At 41.5% G+C, this 21,477-nt stretch overlaps 1 protein-coding gene and 2 long non-coding RNA genes across 6 annotated transcripts in view; 2 read left to right on the top strand and 1 right to left on the bottom strand.

Annotated features, from left to right (window-relative positions):
• LOC133152937 (uncharacterized) overlaps positions 1–8,048 on the top strand; it is a 57,158-nt gene extending 49,110 nt beyond the window's left edge. The window contains exon 3 of the long non-coding RNA XR_009714212.1: positions 6,211–8,048. This is a non-coding gene — a long non-coding RNA (uncharacterized LOC133152937). The remainder of the gene's footprint in view (positions 1–6,210) is intronic.
• Positions 8,049–12,065: 4,017 nt separating this feature from the next.
• On the bottom strand, positions 12,066–15,019 carry irx5a (iroquois homeobox 5a). Its single transcript, XM_061276925.1, has 3 exons — positions 14,322–15,019; positions 13,443–13,872; positions 12,066–13,053 (listed from the first exon to the last, which is right to left on the bottom strand). The coding sequence occupies exons 1-3, from the start codon at positions 14,616–14,618 to the stop codon at positions 12,368–12,370; spliced, it is 1,413 nt and encodes a 470-aa protein (XP_061132909.1). The 5' UTR covers positions 14,619–15,019; the 3' UTR covers positions 12,066–12,367.
• A 30-nt stretch (positions 15,020–15,049) lies between these two features.
• On the top strand, positions 15,050–19,029 carry LOC133152936 (uncharacterized). Of its 4 annotated transcripts, none has more exons than XR_009714210.1 (3): positions 15,281–16,583; positions 17,156–18,592; positions 18,856–19,029. It is a non-coding gene; the product is annotated as an uncharacterized LOC133152936 (long non-coding RNA). The 4 variants fall into 4 exon arrangements; XR_009714211.1 differs by having other exon boundaries at positions 18,860–19,029; XR_009714209.1 differs by having other exon boundaries at positions 15,291–16,583; positions 17,156–18,323; positions 18,401–19,029.
• Positions 19,030–21,477: the final 2,448 nt, after the last annotated feature.

Raw genomic sequence — 21,477 nt, forward strand, 5'->3', positions numbered from 1 at the left:
TGACTTTTGTCAAACTCTTTGTGATGATTGTGGGAGTCGCAGGGAGATTATCTACTGGCACTGTTTGTGGCTTTAGGCTCTTGTAATGAATAGACACAAAACAAGATTTAAAGGGCAAACTTGGTCCACGGTGTACAGATATGATACCAGTACTCTTCTTTGGGGAAATGAAAATGTGACGTCATAAGGTTTCAGGTTCAATGACTGCTCTAATTATCCATTTGTATATAATTTGCTAGCTAGCTAGCTAGCAATTAAAGATTGATGGACGGTATTACAATGCCTATCGTATGTTGTGACGACCGTTACCTATAGAAACCCCACGCAAACAATTAATGTGGCATGAACAAACTCTACAAGCAACTTCATATTATTTCTTGAACGTTTAGCTGAACTCGTAGCTTCGGCATTATGTCAATATACCCACGTAACCTTCTTTTCCTACTGTGACTGAGGATCGTCTTCACCGCAGTTCGATCACTGGTGGCGGCGGCAACGCTGGAACCGACCCTGTTAAAACTTGAAAACATTCCCTCGTCAAACCACCGTGACTGAGTCGATTAGGCCCACATCCACAGGCATACACTCTTATTTCCTGCAGATATTTGGGGCGTTTAATACTAAAACAATGCCGCTTGGCGCACTGAGCCCTCCCGTTTGCTGCATGCTCTATTATCCCCATTCTTGGAGTTAACTGAAATAAAGCAAACAAACGCTTGGGTGTATAAAACAAACGCAGCCGTGCCAGGCTTAATCATTCCCCCCGATGAGCCGTTTCATATGTCTACAGCCATTAAAGTCACGGGAGTCGAAACAGAAACAAGCGTTCCCTGCCTATGTGGTCTAGCCTTTGTAGAAAGCGTGTCATTGATGACACACGGCTGTATGCATATTTCATCGGGACATGCATATTTTACAGTGTAATCCTTGGCACACCGCTGCTTTGTTCACTGTGTGTGAAAAGGGGGGGGGGGGTCCTGAAGAGTCGGAGGCTTTTCTTTGTGCGGTTTGTGTTGGATCAAGAAAAACGAGAAAATTGACATTCACAACCGTCTAACTTTTACCGAGAAACCTTTGATAATAATAGAAGGGTTTGACGGGTTTTTCCCCTCTTTTTATTTACTGTAATTTACCAAATGAGCTGGAATCATATTTAACAAACGATTGGAAGCTGTGAGAGACTGAATAGGAACGTGATTGCACGTGACGGTTTCCTGTGTTTTGTCTTGCTCGGTCGGCATTGCGGTTGAGGGAGAGATTATACCGTGCCAAAGGAATGCTTGCTTGTGAGAGAGGCAGCATCCATTCGACATTACAACAACAAACAAAAGTTAGCATAGCGGCGATATGGTTTGCTCCAGGTGTGTCGACTTCCTCCCGCATTCCAAAAACATGCATGTTAAATTCAGTTCAGACTCAAAATGATATTAAACTGGCGGTTTTCTACATACATGATAGCATAGCATTTACTTTGTCCAACTTTGATGCAAAACCTGAAATGTGTCTTAACATGATTAGAAGATCCAATATTTTTCCAGTTTTTTGGGTTGTATTTTGAGGTGGTCAATCTGACTATCGCCTTCTGTAAAAACACGAAAGCAGACCTTTCTCCCCATTTAAACACTGTTGCTCTTTCATTGAGGACGAGATCGCATGTCACGTTTGTCTGTTGCCAAAACGTTTCTCAAGATTCCAGCAACCGATAACTTATCTTAACATTGTGTTACTGTAGAAAGGTATTTTGTTTATGCCACTCAAGCTTAGTGTCGAATCTGTAGAATATGTTTCTCTGGACGGACGGACGGACGGACGGATGTTGAACGAAAACGTTCAACATTACTGCGAGAAATTTATTGTTGGTATGCACATTCCTTTGTCCTCCAGCATCCGTGCGCCTTTTGGATAATATCCCCAAGAACGAGACAAGGTCAAATGCGTAAAGGATCACGCCACGCTTTCGATGGTCACTGACTTACAAATCATAAGTATTGATCACGGCAAGGATGTTCCTGAATGTAGGGCAGACGGTAAAATCATACCCACTTAGACTTAATAGCCCACATTAAAGCAATTATGCACACAGACTGGGACTGTCTAACCGTAAGCATATTAAGCCAATCCATATATTTTCTTTTTTTTCCTTCTACCCTTTTACTTTGCATTTTTTGCCCATGCAATTTTGATAATGAATCAGTGTTTTACTCGGTATTGACTTGCTCGGGGTGGAACAGTTCTAATTGGTGGAGTGACCCCACGTCTGCTCGTGGCTGTGCAGTCTTGTAGATAAAACTGTTTAAGTCAATGACATAATGCGCATAAGATTTTTATATGTGTGTGTCAATACTCTTGTATTTACTAATGACAGAGCAAGCACCCAAGCGGTTGACCCGCTAATGAAGTCGGCACATCAGAGAGTCTGTCCAACAGGTCAAGGACTCCAAAGAGGTGCTTGGCAACTGCGACGGGACAATTGAGGACTTTTGAGCAGTTGAAATGAAAAGGAAGAAAGTGAAATTAGAAACTGACAAAAAAAAAAAACATCAGCATTGTTTTTATGTTATGCAGCTAGTGAAAACCTTCACAGAAACTTAAATGGTTTAAACTCGAGAACTCACACAGGCGACAGTGTGATTCTAACTTACTGGTGATTGGCCTACATGCTCGGGAACCTGCTGACCGTCGGGTCAATGTGTTTCAAAAAGGAGGAGCACACACAAAAAAAAAAATCCATCCCCTGTGAGCTTATCATAGCCAAGGCAGCCGCTAAAAGAGAACACTTAACGCAGCAGGCCATTCCTATAGCTTCTAATTTTGACTCCCACTTGGGGCTTATGATATATGGGCATGTTATTTAAGGATTTTTGAGGCTGAGATGAGATAGTGCGTACATCCACAAAAGAATACTGGTCGCGTTCTCAGTCAAAAATAAACACGTACGAAACAGCCCAGAGAAAAAAAGCCAAATAGGCAAAGAGAGTAGTTTATGTATGTAATGGAATTATATTAGTGAGCAGTTAATTTCCAAATTTTGCTGTATGGTTATCATCATTCCACTTTTGTTAAATGTATATATTATGTTATCCATTCCATTCATTTTCTGTACCGCTCAGTCCCCACGGGGGTCGCGGGCGTGCTGGAGCCTATCCCAGCCGTCATCGGGCAGGAGGTGGGGGACACCCTGAACCGGTTGCCAGCCAACCGCAGGGCACACAGAGACAAACAACCATTCACACTCGCACTCACACCTAGGGACAATTTGGAGTCCTCAATCGGCCTACCAAGCATGTTTTTGGGTTGTGGGAGGAAACTGGAGTGCCCGGAGAAATGATGGATGCTTGGTACTCTGCAGGTGAGTAACTAGCCCTAGCCATTTGCTCTTCCTTGCCCCTCGTGTAATTTCAGGCTCCATATGGCTTCTAATTTTGACTCGTAAATTCAGGGCTCATGATTTGCGGCCGTGTTATTTTGAAACTACGGCTGCACGCATACATCCGAGTATAGGCTGCTTTCTCGGAAATAAAAATCCCACGTCATCAAACTCTTTCATTATCTAATGTTAACACTCCAGAGATGAGTGCCTGGAAGATATGGGTTTATAATTGCTTTTATTGGTTTATTGTGCCAGCCGAGCAGCTCTTTGAAGTATTTAAGGGAGCATCCTAATGAACGAAGAAAGGGATTTCATCTCTAAGGGGGATGATGATGATGGGGAGTGTGTGTGCATGTGGTGGCGAGGGGGAAAGTGAGGTTGGGGTGTGTGCGTCGTTTCCATGCGTTCTTTTGTGGAGCTTAAACAAGTGCGGACTTAATCAAGCACATTTGAACACAGGGCAGGTGAGTCTGTGTAATCGGGTAGAAACTCCTCCAATGCATCGGACGATCCTTATCGGGGCAGGAGGGGCTTATTACGTAAATATTCAAAGACAAAAAAGTTCATTTAGGACTTTTGACCTCATTGATTGACCATGAATCAGCATGAGCACATCCGAGAAGGAGTGTGTTTTGTTTTTTCAGCTGGGCTTATTGATATTTTGTTGGATTTAGACTTTGACTCAACTTTATTCATCCCTTGGGATTGCTTCCTCAGGAAATTTTGGTTCCAGTAGCTCACACAGAAATAGTACAAAGGAGAACATTGCAAGGTTGCTCAGGAAATGTACTTATCTCGTAAGTCAAGGTGCTTGGCTATCTAGCAGCTAACATTAGCGCGCTGTTGTTGGGTGGGCGAAGTACCGCGGATCTGGTTCCACGAAAAAATGATTCGAATTGAAGCAAATTGAGAGTACTCATGTTTTCAGTCTCAAACTGCAAATTGTTACCCACATTCTCATGCCCGTCGGATCAGTCAGGTTAACAGCCGTTAAAGAGGAGGAGGAGCCGGGCGACATTATCTCACGTCTGGCCTTTCGTGCCCTGGCGAGCCACATTAGCAAGTCCAAAGAAAAAGCGCATTAGTGTATATACTACAAGCGTTTGATGAGCGGCGAGGCAATAAATTCATTAATCATCATTATATGCCTCATCAAACCCTTTGCCAGCCTCTCCATGGGAGTTACACAAATTAGCCAGCGAGAAAGCAGTCACTTCAGAGGAGTCGGGTAAGTGCTTTTTGATTGCTTTTGTCGACAATGCTTTCCGTGACAAGCTCATAAATCACACCTTTCTGTACTTAAAAGTGCTTTTACCGTGAACCCCGATCACACACACAATCACACACAAATAACAAAAAGGAGGAGGTTTTTACTAGCGTCGAGTCTCTTTCACCAGTTTATTGAGGATTCTTCCTCGCTGAAGCACAAAAGAGGCCCGAGCACAAAGCCCAGAGGGCAGAATGAACTGCTTTCACTGAGAATAAACTCATGTTTGACTTAAGTCATAGTCATTGGTGACCATTTGGAGAACAATTTAATTAATTGAGGCCTCTGCTGGAGTAAATGCCGGGCCTCACTTAATCACCGGGTGTGTTGCCACTTTCAATACTAAGAAAATAAATACGTAATGAAATAATAAAAATAATTGAAAAAGAATCATAAAATTTAATTCAAAAAGTAGTGCCAGTATTTTGTATTATATGAAGTTTACTATTACAACCATGTGTCACATTGCGATAACCAAAACAGCAGCACCTACCAAAGCTCTGGCACATTATCATTATTTGTATTGGCTGGTACGTTAACATCCCTAACGAAGACTGTAGATATGTGTTCTGTGATTTAACCCACCTCTCACCCAAAGATCCATTGCATCTTCACAAGGAGGAGTTGAGCCGGCAGGTGATGCTTACCTACTGCAGCGATCGCATCCTTCCATCCAGATGGCCTTTCCATGCAAGACCAACAAATAAGCCATCGGACCAGAAACGTCTCTTTTTATTGAAAAAGGAGGTCAATAGATGATTCGGCCCGAACCGTGGTGAACCTCCTTCCGGGCTTCTCCGTGTGCTGGACTCATCAGGGAAGGGTGGCAGGGCAGGATGTTGGGGGGCTTGCAAGTGAGGGGTGGTCTTTATCTGTTTAAAGGCACGCTCTGATGAGATTACCTATTGGCTGCAAAGCACACCATTAATCTGGGTGCAGCAAGCCAACACACTCCCACTGGCTTGGAGCCACTCTTTTTGAAGACGTTGGAGCCACCACTTCAATTTTCTTTTGGAATCATCGGGGGGACTTAATGAAAGGCATGTGCATTAATATATCTCATTTCAATTTGGCTGTGTTTTATAGTGGAATCACTACAATTAATTTTCTGTCCAATTTTTTTCAACATTTTTATTCCCATGGGACATATGATTTATAATAATCCTTGCCAGAGTCCAACTGTTGCCATCATGAAAGCTTTATTAACTATACAGGTGGCTTTTAGATAACATTACTACTGCTATGTAAGTGTAAAAAGTGTTTAAAAATGTAAAAATAATTTAACAATTATTTGGTTGTATAGTCTCAGCTAACAGCTGCTAACTGGTGAGTAAGTGCAAGAAAGTCATGTGCAAATAACATGAGGAAGAGGCACAGGCGAAATAAGAGACTGGGGAAAAACGAATTTTTTTATTGTTCATGTCAATTTTACTGAAATGCCATTAAACAAAAATAATTGATTCAGCAAAGCAGTTATTAGCTTCTGAAGGTTCAAATGGTGTCATGGACTGATTACATTTAGTTTTGTTTCATATTTTGTTTCATATGCCTTTTTTTCTGTCCTGCTCTTTAGGACATCACTTTCCGCCTGTGCTCGTCAACCTGGTCCCTCGCGTTAACCAATCACCATCCCTCCAACCATTTGTGTCTTGTACAGGTGTTTCTGGTTTTCTTGTCAGTTTGCTTGTATTTAGTTCTTGGGTTTCTTTCACTTCTCTTTTGACTGTTGTCACTATCACGTTGGTTTGCTCCTGATGATTTGTTTGTTTGAGTTTAGGTTTCTCCAGATCTTTGTTAGTGCTTTTTGTTCAGAGTTTTCCCGAAGTATACCTGCTGGTGTTTTTGTTAATAAACACTCTTGAGTACCCCTTGCTACTCCTGGGTTGTTGATCCCACCATGCAATTTTAGCAAACCTGTCACAAGATGGAGTCATACCAGATCACCCAAGACAAAACCTAATTCAAGTCATTTCCTCGCATGATAACATGTGGTGCACAGTGTTGAGCAGAATGGGCACAAACATCCAATTGCCTTATTGCCTCTTCCACTTCCAAATCCCTTCAAATTTTAGCCCTTGAATGCTTTCCCAAATTTTCATGGTGAAAGCCATCAAAGCTAACTAAAGCACAAAACCTTTCATTTGGTGTCTTAGAATTCTATTTTTCTACTACTATCAACCACCAGGAACAGGTTGTAATGCTTTTGATTGAGCAGCATATGAGTGACATCTCACGACAGCACATTACCAAATTGCTATTGGGACACCATTACACTTATGGGGCCCCTTAATGCCTTCATGCATCCCTCTCTCCACTCATTGTGTGGGAGTGAAGGACTGGCCTGGACCCCCACCCATCTAACACAGGCATAGACTAACACACACTGAGCAGAAAATAACTTTGAAAGAGGACAGTTTAAAAAAAAAATGTGTTGCCCTGTTTATCTCCATCTTGGGAGCTAATCCAATTACACACGTGGCCATTTGCATCCATCAGGCTACAACCAACAGAGAAGGTCCACTAGTGTACAACATGGCGGAGGGAGAAGCGTGCAGCAACGTCCCAGAAGAATTGTGTGTGTTATGGTACCGTAACACACAGTCGATGTGTGTTTGTGTGCGTGTCAGGCTTTATTATGGCGGTCATTAGGACTCATATCTGTGTGCTAATGTCGAGCAGATGTTGAGAAGAAAGGGATCATTTGAAAAGGGCAAATGTAAATAAACATCCCTCCCTCACCGGACCCCCTCTGAAGGGGGGCTGAAAGAAAACACTTAATCAATCTCCATCAGCGGCGTTAATATTGTCATCTTTAGGGGTCTCGTCTGAATGGCCTTGTTAATGATTTCCTCACAAATTATATTTATAATGACACTTTTTGTTCTGGGAATCAAATTAAGTCAGAAACCCTAATTTTCTAATCTATAAAAATCATATTTATGCCATTTTTCAAAATGTGTATTCAAAAACAAAAAATAAAATATGTAGATATTTAAATAAATATTTTTGTGGTGCCTGCAATGCAAGTGCATTCACGAGATGGCTAAGAGGAGTGTCATTCATTCATTCATTCATTCATTCATTCATTCATTCATTCATTCTCCAGACTGCTCATGCCCTTTGACTTGTATTCCTTGGCCACCAGGAGGCAGTATAATGCAGCCATTCATAATAAACAAAGAAGAATTGTGAAAGTAGTCATTTTTATTTAATTAATAATATTGTTATATTGTCTGTGTGTTGCTGCACAAATCATGTTGCTAAAATAATTGTAACCATGGCGACACTGATGCGAGTTTCATTTGGCCTTCTGTTGGCATTTGTTACACTGTTGCAGGCTAATTTGAAATTGGAAGGATGGAAACAACAATGTAAAAAAATAAAAGGTTAACCACTTGTGTGTATACTTGCGTGTTTTGGAATTGGCCTCTTCTTCCCACTGGTCCTCGTTCTCCTCTAGGGTAGGGCAGAGACCCTCGGCTTGGATCAGGGGACGATGCCGATATGGAGGCAGGGAAGCTAATAATCGTCATTGCTAAAAAGCAGCTACTATTACTCAGCACTGCAACTAAATCCGTCAGTTTTCACAACCTGAATCGGCCCTTTGGCCTCCTAAAGGACTTCATAGCTCATCACTCTCACTTAATGTTTTCCTCCCCCTTCTTCTCCTTCTTTCTCCTCATACAAATGTTTTATTTATGTAGGGGGAGGTCACTTAAAACATCTCGCTGCAGAAAATTACACGTGTAATCTCTCCCCAGAGGAACTCTCTCGGCTGAAATAAGAAAAACAGTCGGTGAAGCGAGTGAGCGGCCGCGAGAGAAAGCAGCGAAAAAATAAAAAAGTGCTAAATAACTCTTTCCCCTGCCGCCACCTTATCTGAAGTGGCTTTACAGTATGTCTGAGAGGCTTTTAGAACCCACGCTTAACACGGCCGCACCTTGACATGTTTATTCTTTCTCCCCTAGTTTAAGTGTGGAGTTATTTTAGGTTTTGGGGTGTGCAAAATCTGGCTCGGGGACCTAAATTGAACCTACATGAAATTAACTGCTGTAATTTTCGGACTATAAGTCTCGTTTTTTTTCATCGTTTGGGTGGGGGGGCGACTTATACTCAGGAGCGACTTATATACATATATATGGGGGTTTTTTTTCACTTTTTTGGGCATTTTATGGTTGGTGCGACTTATACTCTGGTGCGACTTATACTCCGAAAATTACGGTACATGGTAATCAACAAAATTTGAAGGCTATCAAAGAAGCTAGCGGAATAATGGCTGCCACATCACCCTCACAGTTCCATTTTTTTTCTGTTTGGAGTTTGCAAGCTTGCATTTCTTGAAGACTCAAAATTGTGTAATATTGTGCTTGAATGTGGATGTGTGCCCCTGACCAGTTTAATGTGTAACCCAACCTTTCATCTCCAACTCACCTGTGACCCAGAATGAGGACAAGCGCTAACGGCCCAAAACACGCTGCAATTCCATAATCCTTAATCCAACTTGTCCTTTTACGCAGCAGCTCTGATACAATACATAGAAACGAAAAAATGTGACTGTTAAGATGTTGAAACTCAATTCAACTGAAGACTTTCCATGACATACTATTGCATTCCTCATTTGGCAACTCTTGAGTCAATGAGTAATCCGTCATGTCATTTCGCCTGCATTTCACCCCAGCGTGCATGCTTGCGTTTGCCTTTTGTCATAGTTACAAACACGGCCCATCAACAGGTTTCATGGTTGCTTTAAAAGGCAAGGCAGTACGTTTGGTAATTTTTAAATTGAGCCTAAATGGACGCAAATTAAGGCTGCGTGATTTAATCATGGAGGAAAAAGCAATTAAAGTGATAAAATAATAAAGCCCTAAAGGTTACGAGTGAGCTGCCATTTTGGTGAAACTAGCGGGTTACACCCGTGACTGGTCAGCCATCAATCAGAGGGCACATACGAACAACCACTAACATTCACAACTATGGAAAATGGAAAGTTTTGAATGAATCTACTGTGTACATTTGTGGCACGTGGGAGAAAACACAACTAAGCACATGCAAACTGAAGGCCACAGGCAAGATTTGAACACTGAGAAGCAAGCAAACCGCCACAATTATAAATGATAATGAAGTAAAAAAAAAATAGTGTCACACTAATTTTCCAAGGTTACAATTTTCACTTGCCAATCATTTTGATGAGTGCCGTATATAAAGGGTTAATTTTACTCAAATAGTGAACCATTGTGAATTATTGGTGGCATTTAAAACATGTTAACACAGTTCATAGATGGTGTTATAGTAATAAAGAACATTGTGTGCACTTCAAAGATAATAACACCAGCTAATAAGACTTAAGGCTATACGGAGGGCAACATTTAACATTCCACTTCTTGGATCCTCCCCCCTTTTTCATTATGAATGTCAATCCATATACTAACATTTCATCTTGTTTTAATCTTCACTTTAAATTAGAGAGTGACCATATTGGCTTGATTTTTATTATATTCTACAGCTGGAGAATATATTTTAGGTGTAAAAAAATGAATTCAAATGATTAATAAATGTACACTCTGCACTGAATCTGCACAAAACGAGAAAAGGGGAAATTTGCACTGACTAATTATAATCATGCATATTTTGCGCACACGTTCACGCCAACCAATTTGACATGTAAACGTCATGCTGTCTCCCTCCACCCCTCTCGTCATGTGATTTACACCTCACAGAGGGCGTGGAGATAACCCTCTGCGAAGCACAATTTGTCACAGAAAAAAAAAAAGCAGCAGTTTCGGCCCTCCAATAATAAAAACGGTAGGTAATCATAACCGTAATAACGATGACAATAAATTAGAGCACATGACACAGAGCAGTTGAAGCCCCTGGGAATAGACAGAAGAATACACACATCATTGCGCGTTGGTGAGTGTGTGTGCGCGCACGCGAGCCAATCTGTGACATGTTAAGCCTGGAGGGAATTTCAATCAAATATTTTTTTTTTAATAATGATGATCATAATACTGGTTGCGTCCTTTAAATATTTACAGACATAACGAATTTATTAACGGGTGCGTTCGCGCTCAAGGCCTTGCTGCTGAGGCTGTGCCTGCACAAAAACAAGAACTAAAATAAGTAAATAATTTATTTAAATTTTCTTCTTAGAGTTGTCTTAATCCATGTAATAATCGTCAAGATTATTATGATCATAGGAGAACTTTTAGTCCCATGCATGGCATCGTGACCAAAATCTTATGAGAAATCAGATCAGTGAGCATCTACGATTATAACTTCAAAAACTGAATGCGTTTTGCTATTTCCTTGTCCTTTTTTTGGGGTGGGGGGTTGATCCGATAGCAGGAGCAGTGATTGTCTACAAATTTTTATAGAAAAAAAATAACAAATCGTAGAAATTAAAAAGCAGTATTTTTAACAACAAATGTATAATTAATTATTTTTTTATGTTGTTTGGTATTTATTTGCTCAATCATATAGTCATTATTAAAATGATGGACATTCGAAATTACTGAAATTATTTTAGAGTTATCACCATTCATAAACGATATTATAAGATATTGTCCTGACAACGTTATCACAATGATAATAATAATTTTATTATTATTATTATCATTGCAATAATAATATGTTTAAATTATTATTATAACATTACTGTGTGTAAGCCCAATGGCATAGCAAGCAGCACCAACAGAACCAGAACCAGAGGGACCTCCTGTTGTGAAATCAGGGGCAAGTGTGACACCTACCTGCAGGAGTTGGAAGAGTTTCCACGACACGCGTGACAAACAAGAACCCACCCACCTATTTTTTCCTTTCTGTGTGTGTGTGTGTGTGTGTGTGTGTGTGTGTGTGTGTGTGTGTGTGTGTGTGTGTGTGCGTGCGTGCGTGCGCGTGTGTGTCCAAACAGCCATTAAAAATAGCGAGTGTGTCCCTCGCTTTGCATTAATGGAGCCACTATTCACGGTTTCACTCTCTCTCTCTCTCTCTCTCTCTCTCTCTCTCTCTCTCTCTCTCTCTCTCTCTCTCTCTCTCTCTCTCTCTCTCTCTCTCTCTCTCTCTCTCTCTCTCTCTCTCTCTCTCTCTCTCTCTCTCTCTCTCTCTCTTAAAACAGCCTCCCTTTGCAATAGTAATGAGGTCTAAATTCGGCATAAAATCGAGCTCATTACCTTGGCCCGCCACCTGATTGCACCGCGTAAAACACGCGAGGTAATTGGCTTTATACGGTTTATTATTTTGGAAACTTTTAATAAGAATAAATGTGATTCGTTTGAAGTGATTAAAGAAATCTTGACCAACGCGCAGTCGTTAAATGTTATTTTTTATCTTTAAATTAGGTCTCTTTCTGTGCAATAGAATTTGACGCGCTCGTCAGGTGCACACCCCATCCCCTTTTTTTTGGATAGAAACACATTTGCACCCACAAAATAACTGCTGCACAAATATATTTATATAGTTTTTCCTCTCTCCATAATTTACTTCAAAGATAGCGTGTCGTCCATTTTTTTTTAAATACAAAAAAATGCTACATTAAATATACATGTTTAATACAAATAACTTGGGCTGCAGCCTTAAGACCATTCTCGTTTACACTCGTTGAGAAACTAAACAGTTTTTCTTCAATGAATGGGAGCGAATATAATGTTCAGACGTAACTGTTTTTTTTTTCTTTTGTTCTGTGTTTTTTTTGTTGGAAATAAATTAAAAAGAACTATTTTTTGGGGGAGCTGTTAAATGTTTGACATACCTTTCTTCAGTTCGTAAGGAGGGTCTTTACAAAGCTCTACCTGCGTTTGGCCTCTCACTCTGTGGCTCTCCCTCACCAAAGCCTCAGCCCTACTTAATACAGTCTGGTTTAATCCATTGAAGTGCGCCGTGGAGGAGGGAGTGCTGCTGGGGCCGGAGCCGTGGAGGTGTCCGAAAGTAGCCCCGTGGTAGTTCGTGTAGCCCGGGTAGAAGGGCGACGCGTAATAAAGGGGCCGCGAAAGAACGCCGGGGGAGGATCGGGAAGGGGAGCCTGACGCGGGCCGCATGACGACCGGGCAAGGCTGCTGCTCGCTCCGCTGCAGTTGCTGCGCGTCTCCGCTGCTTTTGCAGCGATCCGACGAGGTGGCGATTTCAGCAAGGGACCACAGTTTGGGTTTGGGGGCCGAAGGGGGCGAGTGGATGACGGAGGTGGGCGCGTGGCTTAGGTCCGACGAAGGAGCCCCCACCGCGCGTGGGGACGAAGTGGTAGGCTTGCCGCTGCAGGCGGAAGAGGAAGAAGAATCCAACAACAAGTCAGTAGTCCGCTCCTGCGGGTCCTCCGGTTCTTTAGACTCGGAGTCGCTCAGAAGGGGGTCCGCGTCCTTGGGGTGCAGGGGGTCCTCCTTGAAGCGATCGCAGCCTACGTCCCCTGGGTGCAGTGCTTTGGCATCTGCGAGGGCATGACGCAAACAACCTTCAGATGCGTAATAAAAGCATTTAAATATTCAGTCTAAGCTATTTAAAAAAAACGACTAAACAAACGACAATAATCATAATTCTGCTTTTAATGAGGCCAATCCACCGTTATTATGCATTTGGAGATAAATGGCGTGCTAAACACTTTGCATGAGCAGCACTTTCATGCGCTGGCAAGTCAAACGAGGGCAGTTCAAGGTGATTATTATTTAAAGCGATTGTCCCATTATAAATAATACACTGCCATTAACCAGCAATCAATTTTGCACCCTGAGTAGAAACGACTGCGATGAAAAATTGATGTTTTCTTTTTTTTTTTTCTCCCCCCCTCTCTCTCCCACTGCGTGCATGTGCACCACCAACCTGCTTCAGTATCCGAGGATTCTTGAGTCTTGTCTCCGGTGGGTTTGAAGTTATTATTATTTAGGGTCACATCGTCGTCGTCGTTCTTCTCCAGGTCGATATTCTCGTCCTCCTCCTCGTCCTCGCTGCGATTGCGCGGCGTCCACGTCATCTTGTTCTCCTTCTTGAGCCTCCTCCGGGCGTTGGCGAACCAGGTGGAGACCTGGGTCAGTGTCATCTTGGTGATGATGGCCAGCATGATCTTTTCACCCTTGGTCGGGTACGGGTTCTTGCGGTGCTCGTTGAGCCAGGCCTTGAGCGTGGCGGTGGCGTCACGCGTGGCGTTTTTGCGGTAGGCCGGGTCGCCGTACGGGTAAGAGCCCAGGGGCGCTGCGTACGGGTGGTACCCGATTGAGCCGGCCATACCCGTCGAATGGTCGTAGGGGGAACTCTGCATAGCACAATGCAGAAATATTCATGCACTTCCTTAATGCGCTATAACGCTGATTTGAATGACTTTAATATCCGCTGGATATGGTTTTATTTGTGTTTTTAAAAAATCAATATGCAAACTATGGTCTTCTCAAAAACTATATGACGTGTCAGCTTTTGTTTTTAAGCAGGCCAACATGCTGGGTGAACGCTCAAAAAAAGAGGCAAAATAATTTTAAAAAAAGAACTATTTTCTTGTGCAAGAAAATTTTAGAATAAAAAAATGAGCATAATGATGCTAAAAAATGCATGCATCCCTTTCGCCCATTAAAAAGCACTAATCAACGCCCTCCCTCCAAAAATACACCACACGTTTAAATGACAACTTTTCTCTATGATGACTTCCTAATCGATCACTTCCAATTGAAACTTTTTTTTTTTTTTGAAAGATAAAAATCGTGTACTCACCACGTACGAGGTAAAAGTGGCCGCCGCAGCCGCTGCCGCGTCTGCGCCGTATGGCAAGTGGTGCGAGTTGTAGCCGGGCGAAGCGCCGCTGAAGGCGGCTGCGGCTGCAGCGGCGGCGGCCGCCGCGGAGGAGGCGGTGGTGGATCCGGCGTAGGGTGCAAACGCAGACCCTGACGACGAGCGGCCGATCTCCTCTGTCCTGGGTCCCGAGATGACGCTGGTGCCGTAGGCTGCCGGGCACGAGTAGAGAGCCAGGGAGGCGGACGGCTGGTACAAGTAGCCCTGAGGGTAAGCCATAGCTTCGGCAAGTTTAACACTGTCTCCCCTCCACTTTTGAGCTTTTTTTCCTGGCTTGTTTCCCCCCCTCCTCAGCCTCTCATGGGCGCATAGAGACAGCCGTATGTGGAGACCTGCTGCCTCCTTCTCCTGCTCCTCCCCCTGAAAAAAATCTCCAGTTGTCTCTTTTTCTTTTTGGGTGAAAGTTCTTGCAGATCCTCTCTTCTGGTGTCTGCAAAGCTATTTTACTTTCAGCCGTCAAGCAGACTTTTTAGGGGGGCTTCGCCTGCCCTGCATGGGAAAATCTAGTCGCGTATGCCAAGATGCTAAGTTGGAAATTGAGGAGCCTACTTCGCTGCACAGCACGCTCCTCCTCCCCGTGCTCCTCCGCCTCCCTCCTCTTGAGGGGTGTAGTCACTGCAAAGTGGAGCGAGCGCTCGCTCAAAGCGCCCCCCCCCCTCTCTCTCTCTCTCTCTCTCTCTCTCTCTCTCTCTCTCTCTCTCTCTCTCTCTCTCTCTCTCTCTCTCTCTCTCTCTCTCTCTCTCTCTCTCTCTCTCTCTCTCTCTCTCTCTTTCTCTCTCTTTCTCTCTCTTTCTCTCTCTTTCTCTCTCTCTCTTTCTCTCTCTTTCTCTCTCTCTCTTTCTCTCTCTCTCTCTCTCTCTCTTTCTCTCTCTTTCTCTTCTCTCTCCAACATCTCTCGCGTTAACGAACATTATTTCATTTCTCACTTATATATATATATATATATTTATTGGTCTTCACACGCTCCCTCCCCAAGTGGAACAATGCAACGGCTCATTTCTGATGGCGACATCATACCTGTCTTGGCAACTTTTTTGTTTCCTCTTCCATATATATTATTTTTTCTGCACACTCCACTCGACTGCTTTCGAGAGAAAGTCACAACCAGGATTTATTTTTTAATGTACTTTAATAATTTTTTTTATCTGATTCGTTTTTGTACTTTCTGTGTGTTTTTGCGCGTAGAAAAACAGCTTGAGATTCTGCAACGATGCGTATTCAGGTGGATTGCTTAAAAATATATCTTATTTTATTTGTGCGCGGTGTTTTTGCCTGTGCTCAAGTGGAAGTACAAGCGTGCGTCTTCGTGAGTGTGATCGTGTGCCAGTAATTACCAAAGTGTGTGTCAGGGTGTGTGAGAGCGGTGCGTCGCATTTAAACAGATTGCGCACATTCGTAAGGGTCCATTTATGCTTTAAAACAAAATAGCCCCTTTTATTTTTTTCTGCAATTTTATTTTCAATTGTTATATATCTGCCTGTTAGTTTGGAAATGCTATGCTACGTATTGTTAGATTTATTCTTATTTTATTTGTTAAATTGTCTTGATTATTGCACATGCATGATTATTATCATTCCGTTCATTTTTAAATAATTTATTGTTTGTCAGATTGGCCACACAACTAATTTGGCAATGAGAAATAGTATATGCATCTTAATATACTTTATTAAAAAATATTGTGCATTCATCAGATTTACTTAAATATTTTTTTCGGAGGTTGGACTGTATTATCTTTAATATAATATGGACATATATTATGATTCAAAGCAGTGTATTTTCTCCGCTTGTGTGGATTGCCTCTGCCGTCTAGTTCAAGTCCCCGTTAAGCCGAAAGGGATCGCTGTAGGCGCTCTAAAGAGTGTGTGCGCGCGACTGGTAATCACGTGGTGAAAAAAAAATCTACAGCGCAAATAAAGGGGGGAAAGAGTGATGACGCAGGAACAGGGAGGAATGGAGGCAGCCTTTTCAAAAAGAAGGAAAAAGCGGAGAGAGGAGCAGGGGAGGGCTAAACAAAAGCGAGTGGAGCGCCTAATGATCAGATGACAGCGCGGCACAGCAGCATGATGCTGACACCAATACAAGACTCATCGGAATAGGACCTTTTATTTATTTAGTTTTGTTGCATAAATGCTAATTGCATTAATCATACAGTGGGGAGACATTGTGACAACTGCACACACACAGGTGAGTGTGTATTTTTGTTTTCTAAATTGATAGCTTATATGTTTGAGTAGTCTATATTTAATTCATTACTTTGTGCACCCTTGAAAACTTTTTTCTTGCATCAGAAGCCATTATGAACGTGATTTTTTTTAAGTGGTGCACAAAAAAATGCTTGAAGTATTCATGGGATTTTGTCCTAAACCGATTAGTTGACACCAATTTTTCTTTGATGTATTAGCTGAGGGCTTTTTGCCATTTGGAAGTCAATTGAAATTCAAAACAGTTCCCATCAGCCCCCCCCCCCCCCTTAAATGCCCCTCCCTCAATCCAAAATAATGCTTTGGGGGATCTAAATTGATGTGACTTATTTTTGCTTTGAATACTCATTTGTATTATGTTTATCATTAATAATTTTGACCATTGAAATGCTAGAGGGAGGATTAATATTATTCAATGATTATATTATATATATATTTGATATAAAATCAGATCTATTAAGATGAATTTGACTCACACATACTGTTTTGTGAATTACAATGAAAGAGTGTGCTTTTCTGATCTGCTTTTCCTTTCCTTTACTGACCTGGATGAAGATGTATGGCGTTCATCAGATGGCGCCGCCCTCCCTCATGGGGCTGAATGGCAGACTGCTGGATGCACTAAGTGATGAAATGATGACCCCATTATGAGAAGCGGCTCCAAAATTAGGGGGTATCGGCCAAAGATTGCAGACCGCCGCCATCCTCCTCCTCCTCCTCTTGCTCGCCCTGCTGCACACACGATGATTGATTCGCTTGAGATGGATCACAGGAAGCAGCTATTGATTTTTCTTCTCCCTGCCTATAGTGTTTTATGAAGAAAATACTTATTTACACTTGGGTGTTATCCAGACTTACTCAATATCCACTTTTTAGGGGAAGGATAAAGGATCTAATTGTCCTTGCTCGGTGACGTGACAAATGACCTGTAATATTATTTCGGTAGGGAGTCAATAGGTGGGCTGACTAAATGAATATTGATTGGTTATAATGAAGCCCAAGTGTGAATGGGAGCGCCTTCCCGGGATCTTGCAGTCAGCATTCATATGTGATGATGCCAGACGTACATGACAGAGACAAAATACAGTTAAAAAAGGGACGTTTTGCAAAATAATTATTTTGTAATTGTGAAAATAGAATAATCATATTGTACCCATCATAAAAGCTTTGCTAACTGTAAAATCAATATTTTACCATGTATATGATACGTGTAAAAATAAAGCTACACTAAAACCAAACCAAAATATGGCACCACATAGCAGCAGTACCCTAAAAAGGTTTTTTTTGTTTTATAATAAATTCAGAAGTAGGTTAATGGTATTGTTGCCAGCAAGTCAATAATCTGAATCGTGATTTTTCCCATTCTTAACTGTCATACAAATGAAAAAAACAAGTTAACCATCGTTGAGCAAGACTAAAGTGCCAACTAAAATGATGTGATTCAGTCATGATGGAAATGTAGTTTCCACAAAATTGTCAGTAAGACATTTCTGAAGGTGAGCCAGCATTCTGCACTGTATATTTAACTTTCTTAACTTGCATACAAATGTAAAAAAAAAAAGTTAAAACCTGTGTTGTGAAACATGTGTGTGAATGTGTCCATGGATGTGAATGTGAATTGTTGTTCGAGATGCTAACAACCACCGCACTGCAATCATTTGCACCAACTGGAATCGGAAAAAAGGAGAGTAACTGTACGTGAGGCATAATGAAATTTGACGAGGTTGGTGATAGATCACAGCCCAGGTAATGTAAACACATTAATCCCTCGGGGTTCACCCACTCTTCCTCTCTCTTTAGCCCTCCCCACCCCAGACCCCTGATCTCTACTCCATGCTCATCATCTTCCCTAAATGTGTTATTGGAGCACAAAACCAGAAGCAGCCTTAATCTGTCAACATGGCCTTTAATTGGACCACCGGAAGAAAAAAAAAAGAAGAAAATCGGTGCCACTCCTAAGTGCACACATGCCATACGAAGGAAGTTCATCTGGTGAGAGCTCGGGAGGCATAATTAAAAGTAGCTTTTAATAGGCTTGTAATGCAGAGCTGACTTTAAGTAGAGGCCAGACATGTGAGGGGGCTTGTAAACGATATGCCACCGCCATCTGACATCATGCCACCCCCCACCACCACTACGGTCACCAAAAACAACGCTGGGAAAAACCTTCACACATTCCATTTTTGTCATTTAAACAGGCCACTGACACCTTCAAGAGTATTTCTAATTTTGTTCTTTTGTCTGTTGTGTTCAAGGTAGAACTCTGACATCACCCCGCCACCATTTCTCCTATCTTGGATATGGCGAGATGTCGTCACTGGGACCCAATTGAACGTTTTCAAATTAGATCTTCATCATTATGATTTTTTTCAAGTTGCATTTTACATTTAATTTAGCTGTCACAAATAAAAATCATTTTTTAAATTTAATTTAATTTAATTTGGATACAGTAAAATGTTTAAAAGAATCTCAAAACTATAATAGCGCTATACCTACAATATATGCAAAGGGAGTTTTATGGAACATGAGTTTAAATTCAGGATTGATTTTTATTATTTTAAACTGTGGTTTGCTGGGCTTGGAGGAGGTGTGGTGTCATGTTCTCTTTTGCATTCCACAGCAGCCGCATTGTTGTTGTTTATTTTGCTCAGGACACTCTTTGATACGGTGTCGTCTTACCATTTTGCTTGATGCCAGCTGTGTTTCATAATGCCATTAGAAATTCAAATAGGCACGCTTTTCATTCTCCTGAGTCAGCAACTTTCATTAACTCCTTGTGGTGCTAAAACTATAATCCCTCAAAACTTTGAACAAAACAAAACAATTCACAAACAATGCCTTTTCACTGGAGTGTTATGCATGACTGTTGGCAAAATTGTCAACATGGCGCCCCATTTTAGTTTTAACAGTAATTGAGGCACAAAATATGATCCATAACACTTTAATATTAGTTTAAAGACATTTTATTTTGGAAAGGAACGGCACTTAACGTGTGTGTGTATGTGTCCATGTGATGAAGACTCTCCACCAACAAACCAGGCTGGACTTGGCACATCACCCACATACAAAGATACCACACAGTTCCTTGACACCAATTACTTTCCTATTATCCAGGGCTTTGGCGCCATCTTGTGGATTCTTGGATTATTACAGAAAGGTTGGTAGGTTGGTAGGTAAAAACCAATCATCACACCAAAACATACCACCGAATGTTATTCCAAATTTTTAATTTATTAATCTTTCACCGCTTGATATTTTACCGTCTTTGCCATAAACTTTCAATTCCAAGAGCTAATTGCGGGTGTAAGTGAATATTTAAAAGTCAAACATGTCGAAATAATGTCAGATGAATTTGGACAAGGCGCAGATGTTCCTCTCATGCATTGCCAAGTCTTCCTCGAAAGAGTGAAAATTGTTTTTGTCCGACATCCAAAGCAGAAAATTCCTGACACCTGGTCCATATTTAGTTGGTGTTTTAAGATATTTCCCCTAACATTTCATGTCTCTTTCCACTCAGCTGTGCCACTCAAAGATTTACAATCCCAAATACATTGGAACCTCAAAAGTGGTATTATTTGGAGTACAGTGGGGTTAGCTGGGTAAAGTAAATGAAAAGCCAATCAAGATTTGAAATTCATAACATGATTATCGTGTGAGACTTAGTCAGCTCACTGAGTATGTGAAGCAGGGGTGTCAATCTCATTTCGGTCACCACATTTAAGTTCCTTAGGTGGCTGTTGTGACAGTGAAACCGTAAAGATGTGTAATCACATGATTGCAAATCCACAACAAATTGATTTGCTTGCACTATTTTGACAGATTAAAAGTCAAGACAATTTAGCAACAAATTTGAGCAATAGACTTATGCTTTAGTGGGCCACAAAAAATGATGTAATGGGCCAGATATGACCCCCGGGCCACGGGTTTAACACCTGTAAACTGAATGATGTTTATTATTATTAATTTGCAATTCTGAAGGAGTTTAGTTGTCCTAATCATTAGCTTACCCCTCTCTTCATATACTTTTTCAAAGCGGTATGAATGCTTAAATGACCTTCGAATCAAACGCTTCTTGTAAGTCTCAGGACCGATTTTGATGGCCTACGTAATTATTGGCAGCTGTTTCAAAGGCAGCAAGCTCAAGAAAAACATTATTTTGTTTTGTTGTTGCTGTAATCAAGTGCATGCAATGTCGACGTGAATTTGGAACATCAAATAAACATCTGCTACACGGATAAACTAAAGGATTTATGCTCTTCTTCGCAATCATTTCATCTCATTCTGTTATCAACTTGAATTTATCACTGTGTGCCATTACATCGGACGTACAGTAATAGGGTACATACTAATAAAATAACTATAGAAATAAAATATAAATACATATAAACAAAGTTAATTGATTAATTTTTGTATTTTTTTAACAAATAGATACACTTAAATAATTTTGTTGATTAATACTTACATAAATGTATATATAAAGGCCTATAGATTAGTCATTCGACGATACTTTGCCTTTTTTGTTTGCTAATTGTATTTCCAAGTAAAAAGCTTGGTGGAACTTAAATATTGTGATAGCTCCTCCATAAAAACACATTGCATGTTTCAGGTCGAGTGAGCTCACACTATTTATGTTGACACATGCAACTCCTTCGCCGGTCTCCTGATGCAAATGCAATGGAGACGTTAGCAAAGCAAGGCAAGCGTGGCCCCATAAAGGCTGCGAGCTGCAAACAGTCGGCACAGACAACTATCACTAATCACTCCCAGAGCAGTGCGGCGTGTAATTACTCCGCCAAACGTTTTTGCCTTTTCACAGCTTAGCACCGGGAGCCCTGACCCCCCGCGCTTCCTCGTCTTTCCTCGCCACGCTACATGTG

The sequence above is a fragment of the Syngnathus typhle genome, linkage group LG4, assembly GCF_033458585.1.
Source record: "Syngnathus typhle isolate RoL2023-S1 ecotype Sweden linkage group LG4, RoL_Styp_1.0, whole genome shotgun sequence".
Classification (NCBI taxonomy): Eukaryota; Metazoa; Chordata; class Actinopteri; order Syngnathiformes; family Syngnathidae; genus Syngnathus; species Syngnathus typhle.